Below are 27,097 nucleotides of genomic sequence, written 5' to 3'. Positions count from 1 at the left end.
TTTGATTTGTTGGTTACTGATGGCCAAATTGTTGTTCCAAAGGGATTGAAAGTGCCTCCCCTCGAACAGCAAAAGAAAAGAGGTTTTTGCAAATTTCATAATTTTTTGGGTCATAAAACCTCACAATGTGTTCTTTTCAGGGATCTGGTTCAAAAGGCTTTGAAAGATGGAAGGCTGAAGTTTGGAGAGAAATCCGGACACAAGATGAAAATTGACGAAGATCCACTACAAATATCTGATGCTTCCTATGTGGAACCGGTCGAATGCTTGATGATCGATGCCATGGACTTATCAGGAGGCGCTCAATTAGTTTCTATTCCAGAGAATGAGTACTATGAGAAAATGAAAGTAGTATATCCTGGGGCTGAAGAGGAACTGATTGATTTTCTGCAAAGGTGTAAGCTTAACAAGTCTGAGGTGATGCTTTGCCCAAGGTGCAGTGCTGTATTCGACAAGAAGGCTACTGAGGGCCTTAACAAGTTTATACCATTCAGAAGGAACAAAGAGAATTGGCCAAACTCAAGGCCAATGAAAAAACAGAACATGGCGCATGCTAAACCAATACATCAAAGGTTGGGCAACCCAAATACTTTTGTGCCATCCAACAAATCACCAATGAACAAATGGGTTCATGGTCCTGCATCCAACTTTGTCAAAAATTCTGTTGACAAGGGAAGTTCGAGTCATTCTGTCGATTCGAAGAAGTATGCTTACAGAAACAATTACAAGGGAAAGAATCCCATGACCCGCACACAATGGCGTAGGCATCAGCGCCAACAAAGACTCTCCCTTCAAGAGGCTCAAAAGACTGAAGACAACAAAGGAAAACAGGTTGTCGAAGTGGCTAGAAGGCCTATGAAAGAAAGATTGACTCAACTAGAGGGTGTTCAAAAGGTTGAGAATGAGTTTGAAGGAGAGAACATGGAAGATGAGGATCTCCTCGATTCAGATCCCGAATTTGATGTGCTGGTAAATGTAGTTTCGATCCTCCCTGCTGAGTATGACGTGTGGTCAGAAGTGACTGAAGGGGAGGATGAATTCGATGAGTCTGAATTGGCTTTACACAAGCCAATGTGTTATTATGTAATGAATAATGGCTGCTTAGAGGAACAGATGGCCAATTTTGAGAGGCCAACTGAGGGAATGAAGAATCATTTGAAACCCCTCTTTATTCAGGCCAAAGTAAACAATGTGGGGGTCAACAAAGTGTTGATTGATGGAGGAGCAGCAGTAAACCTGATGCCAGAATTCATGATTACCAAGATTGGTAAATTCTCTACTGACTTGCACCCTCACAACATCGTTCTTTCGAATTACGAAGGTGAGACTGGTTTCTCGCTGGGGGCAATTCAAGTCGATGTGGCAGTTGGCAGCACTGTCAGGCCAACTTTGTTTTTGGTTGTAGCATCGAAGGCCAATTATAATCTGCTTCTAGGAAGGGAGTGGATACATGGTGTTGGAGCAGTGCCTTCGACTCTCCATCAGAGAGTGAGTATTTGGAGAGATGATGGTGTGGTAGAAAATATCGAAGCTGATCAAAGTTATTTTAGGGCTGAAACACACCACATAACCAAGCACTCATTTGATAAGAAATTGGCGAATATATCGCCATGCACTGAACAGGGATATGCCTATGCCCCTGCTGATAATGTCTACCATTCTGTCAAATTGGATCCAACCCATGGATTCATTTGGGAGAGAGAGGAGATAGACGAAGGTCCACATGTGGATGAAGGCAAAGTCCGCCCAACTGGGTGGGACCTTGAAGAGTACTACGATGACTAAGCCCAATGCTTGGGCCAAGATTTCGGCTTATATGGCCGAAAACAAGATAAAGATGGCTTTAGAAGCCACAATGCTGCAAGAAAATATGGCTATCGAAGCCAACAACTGTGAAAATGGCAAATTATTGCCAATGACTCAAAAAATGGACTGCATCTATGATGAAGAACCATTAGGATTTGAGAAAGATCCTTCCAGTTCCAGTCAAAAGATGCAGGCCCAAGATCCTTTGGAGGAAATAGATATTGGAGATGGCTCTATCAAAAGGCCAACATACATAAGTGCCAATATCCCAAAGGACTTGCGTGATAAACTGGTCGAACTCCTTAAAGAGTTCAAGGATTGTTTTGCTTGGGATTACAATGAAATGCCAGGTTTAGACAGAAATTTGGTCGAGCATAGATTACCCATTCGACCAGACAAGAAACCAGTTAAACAATCACCAAGAAGATTCGCACCAGAAATCCTATCTAAGATCAAGGAGGAAATCGAAAGGCTGCTGAGAAGCAAGTTCATCCGGACTGCCAGGTATGTCGAATGGTTAGCAAATATAGTTCCTGTCATTAAGAAAAATGGTTCTCTTAGAATATGTATAGATTTTAGGGACTTAAATAATGCTACCCCCAAAGATGAATATTCGATGCCTGTAGCAGAAATGTTAATAGATTCAGCAGCAGGCTTCGAATATCTTAGCATGTTAGATGGGTATTCTGGATATAACCAAATTTTTATCGCCGAGGAAGATGTGGCAAAAACAGCTTTTCGATGCCCAGGGGCTTTGGGTACCTATGAATGGGTCGTAATGCCATTTGGATTGAAAAATGCTGGAGCCACATACCAAAGAGCAATGAACTCAATTTTCCATGATTTTATAGATACTTTTATGCAAGTATATATTGATGACATTATTGTTAAATCGTCGTCACAAAATGATCATTTGGTTTGCTTGAAAAAGTCATTCGAAAGGATGAGAAAATATGGATTGAAAATGAATCCATTGAAATGTGCTTTTTGTGTGCATGCAGGAGATTTCCTTGGATTTGTGGTGCATAAAAAAGGCATTGAGATAAACCAAAACAAGACAAAAGCGATTTTGGAGACTAACCCTCCAACAAACAAAAAGCAACTTCAATCCTTGTTAGGAAAGATCAACTTTCTGAGAAGATTCATTTCGAATCTAAGTGGTAAAGCCCAAGCTTTTTCACCATTGCTTCGACTCAAGAAAGAGGATGTTTTTACTTGGGGGCAGGATCAGCAAGAAGCATTCGATGCAATCAAAAGATACTTGTCTAATCCTCCAACTCTGATGCCACCAATTAGAAATAAGTTTATGAAGTTGTATATTTCAGCATCTGATACCACATTAGGTAGTATGTTAGCCCAAGAGGACGAAAATGGCGAAGAAAAGGCCATCTATTATCTAAGTAGAGTCCTTAATGATGTTGAAACTAGATATAGTAGTATTGAAAAGCTTTGTCTTTGTTTGTACTTTTCTTGTATGAAATTGAAGCATTATATAAAGCCTATTGATGTTTATGTTTATTCTCATTATGATGTTATTAAACATATGTTGCTAAAACCAATTTTACATAGTCGAATTGGGAGATGGGCTTTAGCTCTTTCTGAATATTCACTTTCATACAAACCTTTGACAGCAATTAAAGGCCAAATAGTGGCTGACTTCATTGTTGATCATTCAGCAATTGAATCACCTCAAAATTACATTGCTCTAGAACCATGGACTCTGTATTTCGATGGGTCTAGACATCAACATGGTACTGGGATAGGTATTTTGATAATTTCCCCACAAAAGATTCCTACTAAGTTCAAATACAGGATTAATGGTATTTGTTCGAACAATGAGGCTGAATATGAGGCTTTGATAGCAGGATTAGAAATATTATTAAGCCTGGGGGCAAGAGACGTTAAAATAAAAGGTGATTCAGAACTAGTTTTGAAACAACTGACCAAAGAATACAAATGTATCAAAGAGCATTTGATTCGTTATTTTGTCATAGCAAATGCGTTACTAAAACGTTTCGATTCGATTGATATTGAACATGTCCCTCGAATAGAAAATCAAGAAGCTAATGACTTAGCCCAGATTGCTTCAGGATACAAGGTGTCCAAAGCAAAGCTAGAACAATTAATAGAAATCAAAGAAAAATTGATTTCTAATGAGCCAATGCAATTGGAATTGTCAATACCAAAACTTGAGGGGGCAGAGATGTCACCAAATGACATAAATAATTCTGATAAAGAAATGAATTATGATGAACTCCAAATTTTGGTCATTGACAATTTAATAGATGGTGATTGGAGAAAACCAATTGTAGAATATTTGGAAAATCCAATCGGGAGTGCTCCTCGAAAGATCAAATACAGGGCATCAAATTATGTGATCATTGGTAATGAATTGTTTAAAAAGACCCTCGAAGGAGTACTATTGAAATGCCTTAGTGAGAATGAGGCCTACATAGCAATATCTGATGTTCATAGTGGGGCTTGTGGTTCTCACCAATCAGGCCATAAGATGAAATGGCTTTTAGTTCGACAAGGCATGTACTGGCCATCTATGTTGAAAGATTGCATAGATTTTGCTAAAGGTTGTCAAGACTGTCAAAAACATGCAGGAATCCAACATGTACCTGCAAGCGAATTACATTCGATAATAAAACCTTGGCCATTTAGAGGTTGGGCATTGGATTTAATTGGTGAAATAAAACCAGCATCATCAAAAAATCAAAAGTACATAATAGTTGGTGTTGATTATTTTACCAAATGGATCGAAGCTATACCTTTGCCCAACGTTGATCAAGAAGAAGTTATAAGTTTTATCCAAAACCACATTATTTACAGGTTTGGAATCCCTGAAACCATCACAACTGATCAAGGTTCAGTGTTTACTGGTCGAAAGATGCAAGAATTCGCCAGGCAAACAGGGTTTAAACTTTTGACTTCGACACCTTATTATGCACAAGCAAATGGTCAAGTAGAAGCTGCCAATAAAATTATTATTGGATTAATCAGAAAACATATTGCTCAAAAGCCAAGAAATTGGAACAAGACTTTAAATCAAGTCTTATGGGCATGTAGAAATTCCCCTAAAGAATCAACAAATTCTACTCCATTTCGATTAACGTATGGTCATGATGCTGTGTTACCAGTAGAAATTTATTTGCAATCTATCAGAATTCAAAGACAAATGGAGATACCAACTGATCATTATTGGAGTATGATGTTTGATGAATTGGTTGATTTAGACGAAGAAAGGCTAAGAGCGCTTGATACATTAAGTAGACAAAAAGAAAGAGTAGCAAAGGCCTATAATAAGAAGGTTAAATCAAAAACCTTTGACGTGGGGAATTTAGTTTGGAAAGTTATTTTGCCTATGGACAAAAAAGATAGAGTTTTAGGCAAATGGTCTCCAAATTGGGAAGGACCTTTTAAAATAATACAAGTATTTTCGAATGGTGCATATGAAATAGAAGAATTGACTTCAGAAAAGCGAACCTTGAATATAAATGGTAAGTATTTGAAAAAATATAAACCAACACTTTTAGAAGTTAATATTAGCACAGAATAAATATTCGAAACGAAATTGAAATGGCATAAACGAAGTAAAAGTGCCATAAAAGGCAATTGTCAAGGTTACAAACCAAATAAAACAAAACCAGATAATTGTTCGAGAAATAAAAACAAAACATCAAAAGAAAATCTAAGACAAACACTTAGATTTGAAATCAGCATAATGGTCCTTAATAAGGCCAACTTCGACAGTCTGGATCTTGATTGCGTCTTCGAGAGATTTGATCTCTTCTTTGATCACAGTGGCAGCACTGAAGTGGGAAATACCTTCCTTCGCAGCTTCGCGAATAGATTCTTGAGTGGTAGCAGCAACAGCTTCTTCAATCTTTATACGCTTTGCTTTCTCTTCAAGAATCTTTTTCTCTCGATCAGCAATCTCAGCTCGAAAAGAATCTATTTCTGCCTCCCACTTGGAAATATTGTTGGTACATTCTTGAATCCCAAGACCTGGTTGCTGAACTTGTGCTTTCATTTGGTCAACTTTTGATTGGGCAGCCATGGCCTTCTCAAATAATGCATCATAAGCAGCCTGTTGACCAACAAGTTTCTGAGAGTTGCGTTTCAGGTTTTGCACTGTGGTAGCAAACTGGTCCAAGATCGATTCGAGCTGGATAACTTTTCTCAAGGTTTCGAGGTCAGTCTGAGGATTGTGCAACTTGTTCAAAAAGGACTTGTGCTTGAAAGCATTAGCAGGGTGTTCCTCAACTGATGCCAAGATGTCTCCATTGATGAAATCCGTATACAGCTTTGAAATCAGAGAGTCTTGTCGAACAGAAGAATTGATTTCTGAGTCTGAAGCAGTTGAATTACTAGGTCCACTCGAACTTACGGGATCAGTAGTTGTTTTAGAAATCAGAAGTTTTAGAGCAGCTTCAGGATCATGAATTTGCAAAGAAATGAATTCTTCTTCAGCGAGCCCTAGGCTGGCTGACAGCTTCGATGTCGAAGTTTCAGGTAGCAATTCTGATCCACCAGCCTCTGCTTCTTTTATGGCTTCAGAATCAAAGTCTTCTTCCTCTGAGGAAGATTCATCAGCATCGACCTCGACTGTTGGATTTTCGTTCCATTCCTTGAAAGGAGAAGTCTTGTTATCAATCTCTGCAGACATAGGAGGCTCTGATTGATCTTGACTAGGCTCTGGTATGACTTTTTCAGAAATAGTGGTCTCACTATCTTTGAGAGTATCACCACTAGACTTGTTCGATAGGATGTCCTGAAAAACAGAATCGAATATGAGGGAATATAACTTTACTTATTATAAATCAGAAAATGCAAGTAAAGTAGTACAAGTACCTCTGGATTGTTGTCTTGCTGGGGCATGTTGTCCGATTCTTTGAGTGTAGCATCAGGCATAGCAGCATCTTCTTGAACTTCAGCGTCAGGGATAGGCTCTTGTTGTTCATTCGAGATCGAAGGAGATTTAAGGTTGGTTGCAGAAGGATCACTTGAGGACTTTGATTTTTTATGTTTTTTATCCCGGGTTCGATCCTCTGAACTTTTCTTTCCTTCTTTCTTCTTTTCCTCTTTCCTCTTCGCTTTCCTTTCCTGCTTCTCTCTCTTTTCTTTCATCTTCTTTTCTTTCTCTTCAGTAGAAAGATTATCAGAGGTAGTTTCTGGGATATTTGTTTCAATAATCACAGAAGGCTGGCCCCTCTTTCTCTGGAAACTTTGTTCTTCGTCTTCCTGCAAATAGAAGTAGAAACAAGAAGTATTCGAATTAAGGGATTTGAGTTGAGAGGAACTTTGGAAATAATTTAGAAAAAACTTATACCTCTTCTTCGTCACTGACGACTATTGTGTTAGGTTTTGGCTTCTTCGATGGGCCAGTCTCAGTGGAAGGGACGTTGGTTGGTCTTTTACGTGCCTAGAAGAAGTGGGTTAGAAAAGTAAAGATTTAACTTAGAATGTTTCAAAGGAAAACAAGTTTCGATTCAATATGTACCTTAGAAGGTTCTTCAGACTCAACTGACTTTGATGTTTTTTCTTTAACTGTCTTAGCAGATTCTGCAGCTTGTTTTTTGGTAACTAGGAAACATAAGCAAAAGTTTAAATCGAAACAATATGGGAATATTTGGTAAAAGAAAGTGCATATATAGACAAGTTACCTGTAGTCTTGACTTGCTGTTCGATTCTCTTTATCTGAGGTCGAGTAAACCCACTCTCCAACCTCGAGATAAGCACTGCATCTCCTAGGTGTTTGCTGTCGAAATATCGCCTCCACCAGTTGGCAAACTCTTGTGTACAGTAGTAAGAAAGGTTGAAGTCAAATGGCTCGAAGCCATAAACGTTGTCACGACTAATCTTCATGTACCTTTCATACAAAGTGGAAGTCACAGTTGTCCCAAGCACGATGTTTTTCTTCCTTATATACATGCTCTTTGGTCGAAGCTGTGAAAAGCCAAACTGTCTAGAAACCAAGTTCGGTTGATACCCAATTAATGCATATTCAGAAGATAGGGTACCAATTCGAATAGACAGAATAGTAGGATCTAAGTAGGCTGTCCAAGTTTCATTTATTTCCTCCTCAGCGTTAGGATTCAACACTGGTATCTCTTTGACGAACCAGGAGGGACCAATGGTTCTCTTCACAAATGGAGCGTGTTCAGGCTTGAATTGGTCGATGGCTAAGAAAATTTTCATGTACTTCATGAATAGCTGTTGAGAGTTCTGTTCAAGGGGATTAGGTTGAAGCCTTATTAAACGAGTACCTTCGATTTTCCTTTTAGCTATCGAAGCGTGATGTTCAGTGGGAATGAACAAACCAAGTTCTTTTTCAAAGGTGGCATTCAACCACAACTGTAATAGCCACATTGGCCCAGCAGCTTGAAAACATCCATCTGGCGCAGCTTTCTTCGATTTCGACTTGGCAGGAACTAAACCTTTCAGGTTATCACAAACTTCCCCAATCGACTCATACAGAGTTGCCAGCAGAAGGCGTCCTAAGGCAAAATGGCATCCTTCATGTATTTGCACAGCCATGGGTATAAATTTCCTAGCAATTTGGAGAGATCGAGAGCAAAATACATAATGGGATAGCCATAGAGTGAGAAAGGCCACATGTTCTTCATCTGAGACTTCTTCATTCTCAGGTCCTGAATGTTTGAGGATAAAGGCAGAAAAGGCGTTTTCTTTGTAGTTTAAAGTGATGTTATCACTAACATCATCAGGGCTGTAAGTTTTGCCAGTGGGTCTTAACCCTGTGATAGCTGACACATCGAACAGGGTAGGTGTCATCATACCACTTTTAAAATGAAAGGTGTTGGTAGATTTTTCAAAGAAATGCATCGCAGCAATGAGCATTTCAGGTTGGTATTTGGGTCCTATCCTAGAAAACTGTATTAACTCAAAGATTCCGTAATCTTTCCAGAATTTACCAAAGGATTGCTCTATTCGATCAAGCCAAGTAAGGTAAAGGCTATTTCCGTAATAAGGATGGGATCGAAAGGGTTTATAATTTGTCAGCATATATTCAAAGTTATAGGGTTTGCTATCAAAGATCCTAGGCTCGCAGGTTTCGAGACATGGAAATATCTCGTCTACTTCCCTAGTCAAATTCATATCATCTGGAATCGGACCACCAAAAGCATAAACATTGTTATCAATAGCAAAGGGAATCATTACCTGACTTTCCCAAATTTCTCGGTGCTCTTTGCTACCCTTGGGTTCTGGAACATACTTCATTCCATCATCAGCAACAGAGAAGTCGTTCCATTTTCCAGCGAAAGGAACTTGAAATTTGTTAGATGAAGACGCCATGAAAGTTCTTGGGAAAACAAAGGAAAAGATGTAGATCTGAGATCTTGAAAGATGCGAACTGAAGAAGGTGATCAAAGATCCGGTAAGTTCAAATTTGTTTTGAATCTTTGATGTTTCAAGATTTGGAGAAAGATTTTGAGAGATTTTGGAGCGTGAAAAGCTTTGAAAGAAGTTGGAAAGGTTTCAACTGAAGTGACAGAGCTCTATTTATAGGCAATCTTGGATTAAGACAAAATTTAATTAAAAAGATAAATGCTGAAAAAGCGCTTTTTGTCTATTCCGATTCAACTTCTCAGGCTGACGCGTGTCCCACTACTCAAAAGGATGCAGAACGTGACAGTTTTGAAAGAAGTGAAACGGTTATCTTCTTAAATACCATGACATCATCAAATCGAAAGAAAAGGAATGGCATTTGGAAAGAAGTACTTTGAAAAAATGCCAATCTCTTATTTCATTCGAGTCATTCAAATCGAAATAGGCATTTTTGGGGGCAATTTGTTATCCCATATTTTAGCTCAAGGTAAAATATGTTATAATCTCCAGTTCCAAAGACATTTATTGCTATAAAAAACCTGTTGAAATGGCTTTAGGTAGTCTTAGTCTTTAATGTCTTCAAGAACAAGAGAATCCTAATGGAAAAGCTTCATAGCTCGAGACTGAAAGAATCTTTCGATGGAAGCCAATGAATCGAAGTAATCAAGAATTGTGGACTTAGAGCAATTTTTATCATTTAAGGGTGATTCGACTTCGACGGTTACAACGGTTTACAGGCCTTGGTTCATTTCAAATGCAAAGGACGCGTGGCTGAAGTTTAGTAGTTTAACGTTAGGATAGACGTTGCTTAATTTTCTATAAATAGAAGTATATGTAGTCGAAGTAGGGGTCACAATTCATTTACACAAAATCTCAAACACTCAAAGTATCCATGTTAAAGCGAGAAACGAGTTATTCGAGAAAGATGTATGAATCGGTGAACCTTTACATTTTCTTTGTAACTTTTACATTCCAAATGCAAATTTATGTTTCATAAGTCTTTATTTTCTTAAAGCATTTACAAATTCTGCTTTTTATTAGTTCCCTCGTTCGAGTGAACTTGCTTTAATTGCATTTAACATATGTTTCAGAAATCAAACATATTGTTCTTTTATAAAATAAGGATGTCTTCAAAAATAAACTTCCAAGTTTCCTTTAACAAAATGCATAAACAATTGTCCCGAGATTTACTAGTTGATCTCTCAAGTAATTAATTTAAACTAGCGGTTGTTTACCAAAAATCAGTGTAAACACCTACATGATACATGAAATAAGTGGAATAATTCATTAAGAGACTTCGAAGAGTGCATTCCACAAACACGCTAATTCTTCACTCTGAGCAATTTAATATACAGCAAAAGAACAATCGATCAAACCTTATAACCGAACATGAATATCCTCTATTTTATTTGTATGCACAAGAGTTTCATATAAAAAATTTAAACCCAGCTTATAGTTTAGAACGAGGTCCCGAATGGTAAGAATTGCACTCGGGTTGTCCAAGTCCCGACAACTCTAGCTATGATACTCATTTTTCGTTGTAGACCTACTTGACGCAACCCGCTGGCAAAAAGTCCTGCCACTGACCATTCATTTGTGATAGTTAATTATGCTCAAGAGAGGTGTGTTGGGTGTGGCGAGGATACGTATGTTCGAGGGGGTTGAATCGGAAGAGCATTTATTTGTTAAATGTCATATTGTTGGTATGGTATAAAATAATCTTTAGTTAGTTGGAAATTATTAATTAGAAGAGTTATTTGTACTATATACCAATGCAACAAAAGGGAGGAAGTATATTTTGTTACTCGGTCCCTTGGACAATTTGGGGACAAGAAATAACTTCATCTTCTCATTCAAGGATCCTAATGTGGAGGATGTGGTGAATTCAATTAAGTGTACTTCATGAAAATAGGTCCTCACAAGACATGTTTATATTACAAATAGCATAATTATCTACTTTAGTGCTTACTTAGATAGTTGAGTAATTTTGGAATCTTTATTTGTTGGTGGTAACCAGTTCATCGAAATAGAAATCTTAAAAAGAATTAGGTTTAGAATAGTAATCTGTTTTCAATTACCTGTATTCCCGGGATATGAAGATGGTAACAATTCAAATATTTCTTTGATTTAAAGAGTATTTTTAAGTATCCCTTATAGTTAATTTTATTGATGAGCCAAGTGCTGTTTGTACCTTTTTTCCCACTTTATATATAAATGATTTTTAAGCAAAAGTATGACTCCAATATTTCAACCATATTGACATCTTTTTATTTATCTAAAAAACCAAGTCATCACAAAAATTATATTGTGTAAAAAAGGAATACAAAACTTGGAGACTAGATCAAACTCCAAGTGGAAGCTAAAGAAATTACAACTGCTTACCTATAAAATTCAATGGAAAAAACCAGATGAAGAAAAAAAATAGTACAATGCTCTAAAAATTAGCAAAATCTTTCGTGCTGAGAAATGAGATGAGAATGCTCTACATAGCTCTCTCCATAAGTCTACAAAGTCGTCTTCTAATCCTTTGAACCAAGTAAGGCGGCGCCTTTGATGGTGAGAACGAAGAGTTAGCATTTTGTCTTCCCGCGTGCCTGGTAGTAGTCCAGGACGGTGTCAATGTGCTCTAGCCTCTAGGTGCTCGTCTGAGTCCGCAATGCCATCATAGCTTTCCATTTTGGGAAGTTTCTCCAAAGTTCTTGGGATTCGAGATTCCAAAATCCTCAAAGTAAACGGGTCCGTCCTGGATATTAGAGATATAGTTAGTTGCATTAGTTACTAGTTTTCTAACTTTTCTCTCTACTTTTTCATGGATGTCATGTTCTTAACACTCAATAACGGTTAGATCCCCTTCTTCGTTCATCCTCATACGGATGGTCTCTGCTGCATCTATTGTGGCTGGAAGGGAGATTTGGTAAATTCCATCATCGTCCTCCATTTCCGTTGTTTCCGTTCTTGCCGTTTCCTGGATCATTTGTGTTTCTGGTTGCATTGTATTTCTCGTTGTTTCTAAAAATTAGCAAACTCAACTGTCTCATTGAATTTATATTTGTAACCTCATATATCTAAAATAATAATCCGAAACTTCTGAGTTTAAAACATACTAGTATCTTTTTTTTACACCTAGAAAAAAGAAACTACATTTTATTCCTTGGCTCAAAAGACTAGTAAATCGTATTAGTCCTAATCGTATGAGTTGGTGTAAAATAATAGTTATTTTTCTTTTACTAAAATAATAAAATATACATTCATTCAAATTAATACTCAACAAATTTTAAATTCTTAAAATTGAAAACAAAGAATTTACGAAAAAAATTCACAACATTCAAGTTATTATAGTATAGAACAGAAAAATGCTTTCTCTAGTGAGTTCTTGAGTAAAAATCATTGAGAGTTTTTTTTGTTGTTTTTTAAATAAAGGACAAAGATGTCTTTTAATTTTAAATTTAATTATAAAAAAAGAGAGAGAAATTATAAATATTTGGGGACTAGGCCCAAACCCAACGTAAAAAAAGTTAAAGGCATAAACAACATATATCTCGTTAAAATTTTTACTGTGAAACTCCAATGGGATAAAGTTTTGGTGAAGGAAAAAAAAGGGCGCAGAGCAAACAAAAGAAATATCTCTTTTTTGGGACAGCAAAAGAAAGATCCCCTGATATACATTAACGGGAACAATGATCATTGAGGGGGGTTGACAAAGGAAACGAGAGAAACTAAGGATTGTTCGTGGTGAGCAATTAAAAATAAGTGTTTTTTCTTCTTACTTTTGTAACTCTCTTGAGAGAGAGATACAATAGAAAATTAGGGCTTGCTCTTGTTTAGCTATTAAAGTTAATTTTTTGTAACGCTATTATATCCGGTATAAAGACTCATTGATAATGAATCATAGAGTTACTCTCTCCCTTAAATGTGGATCAATTTGGACCAAATTGGATAAACAATCTTGATGTATCTATCCCTCTACTCTCTTTATCTTTATTCTTTGGATTGATTATTCAAATTTTCTTTACACGCATAAGTTCTAGGTTTATTCCAGCTAGGTTGAATTTTAATTTGCGTAGATAGTTTAATTTACTCCCTCCGTCCAAAAACTTTAATCCTTTTGCAGTTTTGCACGGAGATTAAAAAACATTAAAAAATGATAAGTAAAGTCATTTTTACCCTTACTTTATTAACAAAGAGAAAATATATTTAATTAATGTTTTAACTTTAGTAAGGGTAAAAATGGTAAAGCATCACTAAAAGTGCATTGGTTTTTTCAAAGGACTAAAGTTTTGGGACAAAACTAAACTGGTAAAAAGACTAAAGATTTGGGATAGAGGGAGTAGTTTTTTTGTTTTTTTTTTTTTTACAATGTTAGCAATGAGTATTGAACCTAAAACCTCATGCATACTATCAAAATCTCCCACTCATAGACCAAATAGTGGCTTAACAGTTTAATTTAGTTGTCATTATTATTTATTCCACTTTTTAATTTTTGAATTTACAATAGTAAGAAATAAATATAAACACTATATATTTCTCTGATCATATGCATGTGCCATCATAATTAAGGAGGAAAATATAGTTTGTAAACAATATTTTACACCTAAGAAAAAAAATTAAAATAGTGATGCATGCAAATACATATTATTTTTTGTATTCATGCATAGATGTTAATATGATTAACATAGTTAGGTACGTAAAAACCTTTTGATATCACTCACAGAAATACTTTATTACAAGTAACACATCATATAATTTTCCTTCTATTTAAGCCCTCCAACACCTATTATAATTTCCATCTCTCTACTTCTTCTTTCACTCACACACACTCTCTCCATCTTCCTCTTTTATTCTCTCTCATATACATGCAAAAAATAATGGACAAAAAACCGTGCAACTCATCTCAAGATCCTGAAGTGAGAAAGGGGCCATGGACCATGGAAGAAGACTTGATTTTAATCAATTATATTGCAAATCATGGTGAAGGTGTTTGGAATTCCTTAGCCAAAGCTGCTGGTAAATTTATAAAAATTAAATAATATTTTTAATATTTATATATTAGTTAATTACATATGTTGAGCACTCTTTCCATTATTTTAATTCCTTACTATATTTTTCTCTATAAACCCTAGCTAGGGTAATACTTTTGTTTTTAAAAATTAATTTAGTGATGGTGATACTAAATTATTAACCTGATTTATGTTTTCTTCTTCTAGGTCTTAAACGTACAGGAAAGAGTTGCAGACTTCGATGGTTAAACTACCTTCGTCCCGATGTTAGAAGAGGGAATATTACACCTGAGGAACAACTTTTGATCATGGAACTTCATGCAAAGTGGGGAAATAGGTGAATATTTATATGATTATTGTAATTTTATTTATTTATTTTTTAAAAAAAATGGTGCATGTGCTCTACTTAGCTATGGATCTTAATTTTATTTTATTTTTTGTTGAAGAAATGGTATATTTTAATTATTACTTGATTAAATTAACTTTTAACCTTTGTCTTACAAAGATGAAAGAAATGAAATGATTGGCTCTCTCTCCTTATATAAGTAAGCACACCATGAGAAAATACTATAAGGAAGCATTAGGTATGGTCATGGAAGACTATGGGAGAGAACTTTGTGCTTGAGAGAAATCTAGCCAAGAGGAAGACTTCAACACATGGAAGTTTGTAAAACCTATGGCTGAAAAATATTGCCTATGCGTGCAAAATAAGTTTCTATGTTTTTAAAGGCTTCAAAATGCTTTGTTTTGTGGTTTTATATTCATATGGGAGAGTTGGAGAGTTTTCCTTTAAAGGTACATGTTATATGTTTTCCTTTTTACTCAATTCAATCTCTCTCTCTCCCTCTCCATCTCCCTCCTTTCTCTCTCTCACAAAATTTTCCTTGAGATATACTATAAACATATGCATGGAAGTTTTGGAGATTTTGATCTCGTGACTTTAGAACATAAGGAAAAGAGAGGTACATCAATTATATATTGTCTTCCTATTTCCATTTATATTTATCATGCCCTTCTTTAAAAAAATATCATGAATTCATTGAGTACAAAGTTTTTCCTTCTTTTCTATAATTTAATTCTTTTTTTTTAAACGACTTTCTAAGCTTCTATTATCTATGATGTGAAAGATGGATCGAGGTTAATTGGTTATTAGAGAAATATTATAAATTTATAGCTTTAATTTAAATTTTAGCTTTGTACACCTTATATAGGTTTCAATGTTATTAATAAATGTCTTTTGCTTAATAAAAAATAAATTTAATATGATCTATGAATACTATGTACTATGTCAGAATGAGTTGATGTAATCTTGTACTTATTAAAATAAAGGTTATTTTCAAAAAAAAAAAAAAAGGTTATTTTCTTATTAAAAAAATTAGTTGAATAAAAAAGTATTAACTTTTTTTTGTATTTTTTTAATAAAAAATGGCAATAAAATATTAATCAACTTGTAGCAAATTTAATCCCTACGCACCGTCTACATCCTTTGCGAAATATTGGGAAGAGAGAGAGAGAGAGAAATGCGAAAAAGAATGAAACAAGAGAGATAGATTATGAATCTGTGAAAGAAACATGTAGAGAAAGATATCGAGGTTGTAGAGGGAGACTAGATGTATAGGATCTTAGTTTTTTTTTTTTTTTGAACGGCAAAATATTATTAATAATAAGTATAGGATCTAGTTGTTTACTTCGTAGAAGGTGAAAAGGAATTAAGACCTCTATTGACATAGATAGATAGAATGAAGAGGTGGTAGAAAGAAGTTGGATGTATATGATCTAGAATTTACTTTGTAAAAGGTGAAAAAGTATCAAAACTTCTATTGTCTCTTCTAAGTAATAAAAATACAAGAGAGAAAAGAAGAGCGGTAAAATATAATAGGGAGAAGATATATGAGAGTGAGATGAGGAAATTTGTAACGATATCTAGTGTATGGAGAGAGCTTAAGAGAATTTGACCAGAAAAAGACAAAAGTACGGAGATAAAGGAAAGTAGAAGATCTCCTATATGTGAAAGAGAATATGACATGATTGAGATGATGATGATGAATGGATAGATGGAGAGGATGGAGAGAGGTCGAGAGAACTCCCGCTACATATGACTCACATTAGATGAAATGATTTCATATAGTAAGAAACAAACAAGCATTCTCTCATGCATGATGCATCTCTCTCCTTGAAGGAAAAACAAATGTGGGAGAAGAGAGAGAAAAATGAAAAAGGGCAAAAAATATTAGGGGAAAGAAATTTTGGAGAAATATAAATTCAATAAAATATTAGCAAACAATATTGAAGATAAATTTTGTTGTAGAGAATTGAATTCCATAAAAGATAGGGATATAGAAAATAGTTACTTTACTTAAATAAAAAAATTTGTGAGCTAGATAGGTAGTGTGGCTCGATAATGATTATTAATATAGTATGTATATATGATAATGATGCCATGCATTTTCCTATGTAGCCATTCATTTTACAATTGGCTATCTCTAAAATAATGATTGAGAAACAATAGCTTGGACAAGGTCAGCTTCTATTTTAGGTTGAGCTCATGGAAAGTGGGGCACATTAAAATAGCACTCTAGTCACATGACAAAGAAATTTCAAGAAGTTTAGTAAAAATAGATTCAAACCAATGCCATGCAATTTTTGGCTCCTCAACAAAGAAGGATGAGATTGCAATTTTTATTAAATTAATTTGAGAGTCTCCTTCATGATATAGACTCACATATAATGCACACATAAACTATAGGGTATAGCTCCACACTCTATGTACTTAGTGTACCTTCCCAATCTTCTAACTCCTTCCCAACCAAGAAAACAAGTACAAAACACTAAGAGGTAAATAGTAAATACATAAATAATTGTTTTTATTCAACTAAGTTTTCAAATATTACCTCTTATTTACATATAGTATATATAAAGTTGCCAACTTTTATAACTAGCTAGGGATAATAAAATTTGCTAGGTAATTGGTACACGTGGCATTTTCTTGAACAAAGAGCTAGCTAGAAAATATTTGAAGTTTAAGATAGTCATAAAAGAAAAGAAGAAAACTTATATGTTTGAAAAAAAATTGAAATTGGATAGGAAAAATAACATGAAGAGAAATGTATATGAAATGAGAGAGAGATTTTTTAGAAGTTTGAATTGAATGGTACTTTCTACTACCTGAGGCATGAGAAATATGATTTTGATGATCTTGGAGCAAAGGCATCATTTTTCCAATGTATCATCAAAGGGACCTTGAGCATCTTATAACAATAGTCTTTTTATATGTGAAATCTAACATGCATATCACTTTTATTCTCAACCAAAGAACATGGTCTTACTTGGACACATGATACCTATTTAATTTTTTTGTTGCTACTTTTTACTTATCAATAAAATGTGACACCATTTGACAGCTTTTTATTAATATCTACTTTGTGCCTTTCTATTTTAAGAAACTTGATGTATATATTTGAGTCCTCTTCTCTTTTTCACACATGCACAATTTTCTATAACCTTCTATTCTCATTTTACATATGGCTTTCAACATACCATGTTCATTTTAATTGACTTGCATTCATTTTATTTCTTAGTCTCATTAATATACTTAATAAAACTAAACATTTGATGCAAAGGTCATAAAGTTAGGAATTAGGAATTGTCGGATAGTAACGATCGATACTAAAAAAAATTGCAAAAGAAAATATGGTGACGAAAAAATTTAATCCCTCTCTAATTCCTTCATCACTAACGTGATTAGATAGAGATTTCATATCTTCCCTCTCTAAATTTCACTTTCTATTTTATGTTTTTTGAGTATTGGAATAACAATTGCATCGCAATCTTTGATATATGATACCAGAAGTTCTCTAGTACTATTGGTCAACAAGCAAACGAGTGACAGTTTGACACAAACGTTGCTTCTAGTCCATATATTGATTTAGAGGTGGTCAGTTATAACCCAATATCGTAAAATATTTCTTAAACACCATGCTCATGATACTCAAAAAAAAATTAAGAAAAGTTAATTTTGTATTACACTACTAATTAACTAACTAATTGATCATTTGAAAAGCCTAGGTTGATCCAAAGTGGTTAATATATCAATATATAGCCAAGCAAGAAAATTACTTTTTCAGTTATATGTCATTGTCTTTTTATACAAATTATTTCACCATTGTAGGTGGTCCAAAATTGCAAAGCATCTTCCTGGAAGAACTGACAATGAGATTAAGAATTTTTGGAGGACAAGGATACAAAAGCACATTAAACAAGTTGATAATCCTAATCAACAAAATTATCAACCACAAATGAGTTTAGACATAAATGATCATCACCATTCAAGTAGTAGTCAAGTTTCCAACATTGTAGAGCCAATGGAAACTTACTCTCCAACTTCATATCATCAACAAGGAACTTTGGAACCATTTCCAACTCAATTTCCAATAATCAATGATCATCAATCAAGTTGTTGTACTAATGACAACAATACCAACAATTATTGGAGCATGGAGGATATCTGGTCAATGCAATTACTCAATGGAGATTAAATCAATGGTTAATTAATTATATGATCTCTAAATAATTAATAATATTAATAATAATATATGTTTTCATAAGTGCAATTATTTGCCACTTATATGCTAGAGTACTATATATCTAGCTTAAAAAACATACATATATATAATTAAGTATGTTCATATATATAAGTAGTTTAATTTGAGTTTGGTGTTAATTAAGAACTAAATTAGTTATGGATTGTAATATATATAGGTGCATATACTATTAAGTATGTCTGCATGCTTTTTTCTTTATAAATTTTTATAATATAGTAAATGGGTTAGTAGGTGGTAGATTATATATGTGAGATATGAGTATTATTTTAGTAAAATCCTAAATAATTATCTTAATGATCTCTTCTTTTGTCTCGAATTGTATATAAATATGTAGCTTATCATGTTAAGATTTTGATTATTGAATCTCTGACTCAATCTCAAGCTAATGATTAGTTGGGTCCTTACATATAATCTATAAAGAATATATAGATTTATTCGTACATACTATATAAAGACTTTTAATTAGTTAAAATAAGAAATTTGTACAAAAGTTAATTAGTCAAAAAGTTATATATAAACACAAGTTTTTAATCATTATAAGTTAGTTACTTTTCTCTTATGATGTCAACTTTGTTTTTTTTTTTTTTAATCATTATTTGATTAGGTAAAGTTATATCTAAGATGTGAGTGATGATGATGAAATATATATTATTGTATATAGTATAGTCTCAAACTTATCCTATATGAATATAAATGGAAAGACAACCATGTGAGTATGGGCATCAACTTGCATTCAAAATTTGGAAAAAGAAATTGCCCATACACTGCCTAACATAAACCACTAGAAATTTGACACGTGGCTGTGAAATATCAACACAATATAGCTATTTTTGGCAAAAACTCAATTCTACTTTTCCATATTACCCACTTTGGTGCATGGCCATGCAACATATTGGACCCCGACGTAAACCTAATTTTCTTGGGGATGAGTTTTTAGTTCAAATCTTCACATGGCCCTCTTAATATCCACACCATATAGATTTATATGTTAAACAATCCATATGTAGTTACATACCCTTATAATAATGTATTATTGTTCCTTAGGGAAGTCAAATAATTTTTTTAAGTAAAATATACGTATCATATATCAATAGTAACAGAAAAGAGTACAAGATAATTAGACGTGTATATATTCTAGAATTTTTTTGGGTATGTGGTACAACATTCATTGATTTAATGTTATATCATTTTTTCATATATAACTCTTTTGAGGTGAATTAAGTTTATTAATTATTTGCCATTCAGAAAAACAATTGTAGTATATTTTTTTTATAAGGATGAGGTCCTAGGCCATACTAATTTTTTTTTTTAACGGCAATTGATTTTATTAAAAGATAAGGAGAAAGTACAAGAGGTATTCTATCTATATCAGTAGGAGAAGTACAAATAGTACTATACCTAAACAAAATGTCTATCCAACCAAATACATGTCATTTGATCGGACTAAACCACTACTACCCGTCCAAAACTATCGAACTATACAATCTAAGGGCTCAACAACCATACTAATTTTGTAGTATTAGCCGATACGTACCCAACAAAACTGTCAAATCCTTAATTAAATCTCGTTTCTTCCTTAATGATAGTTGTTTTATTTAATAGTTGATAGAGCTCTAGTTAATTCATATGTGATCATTATTGTTGTGGTGAATTAGAAGAGATTATTACCATTACTACTATTATTATCATAATTAAGATTAAGACTAGAGATGTTATTAATTGGAATTCAGATCTCCACGATTGTAGATTCCTCGTTGTTATTCATTAGGTTAAGAACATACGGTCTTAATTGAATAGTCATTGATATCTTAAATACGTGAATGCCGAGAAGAATACTGACGACAGGAAATTCCGAATCCAATTAATTAAAAGGGTTGTCATTTTGTGAGCACAGAGTTAGGCCAATGAGGACATATATAGGAGAAGCATTGATAGTGTACCGAATTTCAACTTTAGTTTGCAATGCATTTTAAGACAAAGGGATGAGAGGGTCACTTGAGCCTTGTCTTGTGTTGTGTTGTATCTTATAAAGGAAATAAGGACAATAACTTGGGACTTTTTTAACCGCATGCCTATTTCTTCGTATCTTCAAAAGTAAAAGAGTTTTCTTTCTTACACCATCTATCTATGTGCCATTCCACACTCAATTCAATCACATGTTTTGTGTGCAAAAAACTTTAGCTATTTTTTTTTTTTCTTTTCAAATTTATAGGTAAAATAGCATGTGATGGATAAGGATCATTCACGTTGGGGGTCGGCCACTATATTAAAACGTGACGCACCTAAGCTATTTTAAAGGGAAATTGGACTTCCAGCTTAACTGCGTCATGCAGTTACAACTCTCAGTTGTTCGATTAAATCGACGGTTGAGATTATTTTATTGTATAATTTGATTGTATGATCTAGACTATTTAATCTTAAATCAACAGCTAATATTTAGTACTGCGTAAAATTGTGTATAATGTCATCTGCATCATTATCCGTTTTTAAAGATGAGATAAAATTAATTATGGTTAATATTTGTAACTCAACTGATGACGATATCGTTAGATTAAACACATTTACTCTAGTTTGAACTTGAGATTTTAAGGTTGAGTGTGTGAGTTTCTTGTGGTTATTACTCTCACTTTGGTTATAGACAAAAACAATTTGATTTCTTAATTCATGATTATGGCTACAAATAATTAACATAAAAAAATTGCATATTAAACCTCTAATTTTCGGGGAGAGATCGCGATAATCCGGAGTTTGGCTGACAATTAAATAAAGTTTGACCAATTATTGTTCCAACTAAGATTCAAATTTGGATTTTCTTAGAATTATGCATCTTTAAGCTTATTAGCCACTTAATAAACTCAATAATTTGATAAGCAATTCAGATTCCTTAAACAAGTGGTAATAAGTTTGATTGATACGTGACTCATATATTTGAAATTTTATCATTTAAGAGAGAATCCTTGTAGGGTAAATGATCATTTACCCCCCTGCAAAATAAGCAAATTTTCATTTACCCCCCTGCACAGATTTTTTTTCTGTTTACCCCCTTGCAAAAAATAGATTCCCTCATTTCGCCCCCTGGGTGTACAGCAGGACAAGTGACTATGCAAACCTGTTGACGTGGCTTGTACATGTGGAAAAAATCATTTATATTTATTTTTTAAATTCCACGTCAGATAATATTTTTTTAAAAAAAAAATAATAATTTTTTTCCTACAAAAAAAAAAAAAATCTGTTTTTTTTCCCCAAAATTTTTTTAAAAAATTCCTACAAAAAAAATTAATTTTTTTTTTCATACAAATGATTTTAAAAAACTTTCCAACAAAAAAAAATTTCCTCCCAAAATTAAAAAAAAAAATGAATTTTCTTATTTTTCTCCCAAAATAAAGATTTACTCCGAAATAAAGTTTATTTCCGAAATAAAAATTTTAAAGATTTATTTTCAAACTTTTTGAATTAAAAAAAACATAATCTTTATTTTTTAAAAACAAAACTTTATTTTTTGTTATTCTCTTTGAATTAAAAAAAATAGAAAAAGATTTTCAAAAAAAATATAAAATAGAAAAACAAGTTTTATTGGTGTTTTCCTCTTCTATCAAAACCATTTGCCCTAAAACTAGAAAATTATAAAGAAGCAGAAGACAATATAATGATGTAGAAGATGATTTCGGCGATTGAAGAAGACGACAACAAATACAATCATGACGGTGGAAGCAAACGATTACGGCGAAGATTCTGTTTTTTTTAATTCAAAAAGATTTGAAAATAAATCTTTATTTTTGGAGTAAAATAAGAAAATTCGTTTTTTATTTTATTTTAGGAAAAAAATACTCAATAATTTTGTACGAAAAAAAAAGTTATTTCTGGGAAATTTTTTTTAAAATTTTGAAAGAAAAAAAAAAACAAAATTCATATTTTAAATTTTGTAGGAAAAAAAAAATTTATTATTTTTTTTGAAAAAAATATTATCTGACGTGGAATTTAAAAATAAATATAAATGATTTTTTTCCATGTGTACAAGCCACGTCAGCAAATTTGCACAGTCACTTGTCCTGTTGTACACCCAGGGGGCGAAATGAGAGAATCTATTTTTTGCAAGGGGGTAAACAGAAAAAAAATCTGTGCAGGGGGGTAAACGAAAATTTCTTTATTTTGCAGGGGGGGTAAATGATCATTTACCCATCCTTGTATGTGCTTTAGATGCTTAAAATGGTTAATGTCATAGTCGTGTGCAAATGATATCTTAAGAAGGACTAAATTTCAATTCCTAAAAAATGTGCAACCGGAAAGATGAGGCAAACTTATAAATTAGTGTGCAACTAAGTGTGGACGAAGGATTAATCTCATAATAAATTCCAAGGATTTGCTAAGAGATTAAATATTATTGTGTTGAATTAACTAAAAAATGTAAAATATACAACCTAAGTTCTTTTTTTTAATGTGCTAATGATATTTTTCCTTATATTAATTGGTACAAACATACGAATAACTTTATATATAGTCGTTAAACGCATAACTTAGAAGTTTTTGAACTTGTCATTTTAGAATGTTAACTTTTATAAGAGTCACTTGATTGGAATGTTAACTTTATTGCAATTTTTTAGGATAGTAAATATATTGTAGGCCATTAATATGAAGAGCATATTGGAATCTTCAAAGAGTAAGATTCTTTTTCTTCTTTTCTTTTGAAACAAAAGAGTGAGTATCTTTTCTTTTGGAAGTATTATTCTTTTGGTTAGTTCTTTATTGTGAAGTTTGTCTTTGCTCTGTTTTTGAATTGCCAAATAAAATTGTAAATATCTTTTTGAGATCCAAAGACCTTTTTTTATGGTGTTTGATTATGTGAATAAGATATTTTGGGTTATGTATTGGGATAAAGTTTGTTTAAGAAATATGTTTAGTGTACACCTATACATGGAATTAAAGATCATGAAATTTTGTGGAATGAATACATTGATGGTAAATTTTAGTCTTTTTTTCTCTTTGGTCTAGATTTTTCTCCGGCATTGAAACGTCTTAACGTCAGAGAAAACTGTCTAAAGTTTGCCGCTAATATAACCAAAAGAAATATTGTAACCTTCATTTTAATGTATTTGAATTAGATATTTCTATGTATATTTGTTATATATATACTCCAATTTTTAAAACATTGATTTTTTTAGTTCACCAAAAAAATAACTAATAGTAAATTATTTTGTCCTTTAAGCGTTGGTTGTCTAACAAAGTCGTGGTTCCAAGTGATAAATGTCAAAGACGTGTTTCCTAAATTATATCAAATTTTTATGGAAAAACTTGCTAAGTAGAATATTATTTTATTTTATTATACAAAGAGGACGTGTTAGAAAAGTTTCAACCAAAAGGTATTACTTCCACCTTTCTTGCATTTATAGCAAAATAATGTTCTATTATTAATTTGCGATACATACTTATTTCCCTTGTCAATAGAGAGATTGTGGATGGAGTATTATTAGTTGTTAATGAGAATATTGACATATAAAAAGTAAAGTAAAAATGAAGATTGTTCAATAGTAACTTATTCCGTTATGTTCAATTTTCAAACAATAAAATGAAAAACTTATTCCGCTCTCACTAGTACAGAAAACACTTTTTACATCTGGCCAAAACCCCCTTTTACATCTGGCCCAAGTCAGAGGTAGACGTACGAGAAGTAGTAAGTTTATGCTTTTTACATCTGACATTCGCCAGATGTAAAAGTATCCCCTTTTACCTCTGTTCTCATGTTTCAGCTGACCAATTTTTATTTTTTATTTTTTTTAATTAAATTGGACCTTTTACATCTGACCAAGTCACCAGATGTGAAATAGTAACTTTATTTAATTTTTTTTTTCTTCAAAATCCTGCGTTTTTTTTTTTTTTTTTTATATTTTTAAATCCTATTTTGTAATTAAAAAAAACCAAAATAGCATTACAATTCAACATTCAACCAAAATACAATTACATTCAACCAAGTCATTAAAATTCAACATTCAACCAAAATACAATTACATTCAACCAAAGTCATTACAATTCAAATAAAATACCAAGTCTTACAAGTCAAGCAAAATACCAAAACAATCCAAAATGTTATAACATTCAAGCAAAATACAAGTCATTACAATTCAAAACATCCTAGTTAATGTGAATCCATTGTCCATTGTAACTAATAACACGATAAAACAAGAACACTGATATAAAGTCTTTGACAGTAGAGTGATCATTTTGTATTACGTCAAATTAAGTACAAAACGAAGGTAACTTACAATGTTCCAACCAATTTTCTTGTTCTGGCTTCAACTTGATCGCCACAAAATTCCCGAGCCAGACCAAAATCTGAGATTTTTGGATTCATATGGGCATCTAGCAAGATATTGCTTAACTTCAAATCTCTGTGAATAATTCTAAGTCTAGAATCTTGGTGGAGATAAAGAAGTCCTCTAGCAATGCCAGCAATAATATCGGAACGCGCTGGGTTGATGCGTTTTGAGAGAGAGGACGGCGCTGGTTCTTGCGAAGGTGAGGACGGCGCTGGGTTGATGCGTTTTGGGTGCGAATCGAAGGTGAGGACGGCGCTGGGTTTTGGTTCTTCGTTCGTGAAGGTGAGAGGGGTTTTGCTTCGTACGTGAAGGTGAAGCGGGTGGGTGTTGCTGGGTTGCTGCGAATTGAAGGTGAGGACGGCGCTGTGGGTTGCTGCGAATTGAATGTGAGGAGGACGGCGCTGTGGGTTTAAGGTGAAGAGTGTTGCTCGTACGCGAATTGAAGGTGAAGGTGAAGAGGGTTTAGTTCTTTTGATAATTGGGAGAGAGACAGATACATATTACCTTTACCTTTGTTCCAAAAATAATTTTTTTTTTTTTGTATTTAACCTGACATTTTACATCTGTGGCTAAATATGGCCAGATACATACATATTTTAGATAATTTTCACCATAATTACAAGATTGCCACCGCGTTTAGTTATGCTTCTGGTACATTGAAGTCAGATGTAAAAAGTCTTGTCTATTTATTTTTTACATCTGTGGATACTGAAGCCAGATGAAAAGGTTACTCCACATAGCCTTTTACATCTGACATATGCTCGTCAGATGTAAACATGATGTGTAATATGTCATATTTGTACTAGTGTCTGTCATAAATATCCAACCAATAATATAAAAGTCGTGTTTCATTTCGCTCTGATTCACTCTATTTCATCATGTTACTAACTTTCATTTAAAATAAAAAGGATTAAGCCCAAACCTTTATAGCTTAACTTTCATTCCACTACGTTATATATATATATATATATATATTTTTTTTTGCATAAATGAGTTTAACAAGCTAAACCCAAGCTTTACTAAAATTTAATAAGTTTAACCAAAATTTTTAACAAGTTTCCCTTAATATGAATGTTCAAAAGAATTTGAATTCGATTTTTTATGAAAATAATTTTATATTAGATTTTACTAACTTTGTGGCCGAACTCTAGATTATCGGGTCTCTTCCTAAATTCTTATTAAAGTTTGAATTGATCTAGTCCACTCTCCATTATCTTTTGTATCCCTTGTTGCATGTTTTTATTAAACCGTTTTTAAAATGGCATTGACGACCTCAAAACGTAAGCCTTCTTTTCTTGATTTTACACTTGGTATCCTCAACACTTTCCTTAATACTAGATAATTTGGTTTTAATTGATGCTTGCTTAATTGCTCCAAGTGGATTCAAATCTAAAAACTTAATCAATAAATGTATATTTAAACAAATGTTGGCAACACAAAATTTTATTCCATTGATGATTGTTCTCATTCATGCATTGTTCTACTATGATATAATCATGAAATTTTAATCGTTATTAGTGTTGATTAATTTTCGTTGGTATCTCTAGATAAGGTAGATTCTCTCTTTCCAACTGAATTATTTCTAATCGCGTGAACCAGAAATTGAACACCCGACCTGACAACTTATTTATAAGACTCAAGACCTTTATCACTTGGATTAGGATCAAGATTGCATTATAACATTCAAATTGAAAAACTAGAGGAAATCAGAAAACAACTATTGTTTGAGAATAATGAAAACAATATCAAATTTACATCATATTTTGGAAATTAAAATGAATTTGCAAAGAAATTAAGATTGATACACACGGATTGCTAATGAAACCTTGGGATCCCGTTACGCTGCCTATTTGCATTGACTTGTTGAGGTCCACTGTTGTACGGTTCTAGAAAGAATGCTCGGATTTGGTTGCGGTGACAACGATTATTGTGATGACTGTAACAAGGCCAAGAGACAGTGCATACCAGCCATTATATATCTTCGCTAATGATACCATTATTACCCCATTCAAGAAAAGCATCATGATAT

The 27,097-nt window shown here is 33.2% G+C and overlaps 3 protein-coding genes across 3 annotated transcripts; 2 read left to right on the top strand and 1 right to left on the bottom strand.

Moving 5' to 3' along the window:
• The first annotated feature begins 1,837 nt into the window (after positions 1 to 1,837).
• On the top strand, positions 1,838 to 5,368 carry LOC123904056. The gene is made up of 2 exons (XM_045953751.1): positions 1,838 to 2,564; positions 3,438 to 5,368. Exons 1-2 carry the CDS (start codon positions 1,838 to 1,840, stop codon positions 5,366 to 5,368), a joined length of 2,658 nt encoding a protein of 885 aa, XP_045809707.1.
• LOC123904055 lies at positions 5,367 to 9,944 on the bottom strand. The gene is made up of 5 exons (XM_045953750.1): positions 7,476 to 9,944; positions 7,313 to 7,395; positions 7,142 to 7,234; positions 6,664 to 7,053; positions 5,367 to 6,583 (listed from the first exon to the last, which is right to left on the bottom strand). Exons 1-5 carry the CDS (start codon positions 9,124 to 9,126, stop codon positions 5,501 to 5,503), a joined length of 3,300 nt encoding a protein of 1,099 aa, XP_045809706.1. The 5' UTR covers positions 9,127 to 9,944; the 3' UTR covers positions 5,367 to 5,500.
• A 4,080-nt stretch (positions 9,945 to 14,024) lies between these two features.
• On the top strand, positions 14,025 to 18,691 carry LOC123906607 (MYB-like transcription factor EOBII). The gene is made up of 3 exons (XM_045956551.1): positions 14,025 to 14,163; positions 14,364 to 14,493; positions 18,325 to 18,691. The coding sequence occupies exons 1-3, from the start codon at positions 14,025 to 14,027 to the stop codon at positions 18,689 to 18,691; spliced, it is 636 nt and encodes a 211-aa protein (XP_045812507.1).
• Positions 18,692 to 27,097: the final 8,406 nt, after the last annotated feature.

Source organism: Trifolium pratense, linkage group LG2 (genome assembly GCF_020283565.1).
Source record: "Trifolium pratense cultivar HEN17-A07 linkage group LG2, ARS_RC_1.1, whole genome shotgun sequence".
Lineage (NCBI taxonomy): Eukaryota > Viridiplantae > Streptophyta > Magnoliopsida > Fabales > Fabaceae > Trifolium > Trifolium pratense.
The sequence above is the reverse complement of the archived record's forward strand: the minus strand, read 5'-3'. Positions and strand labels throughout refer to the sequence as shown.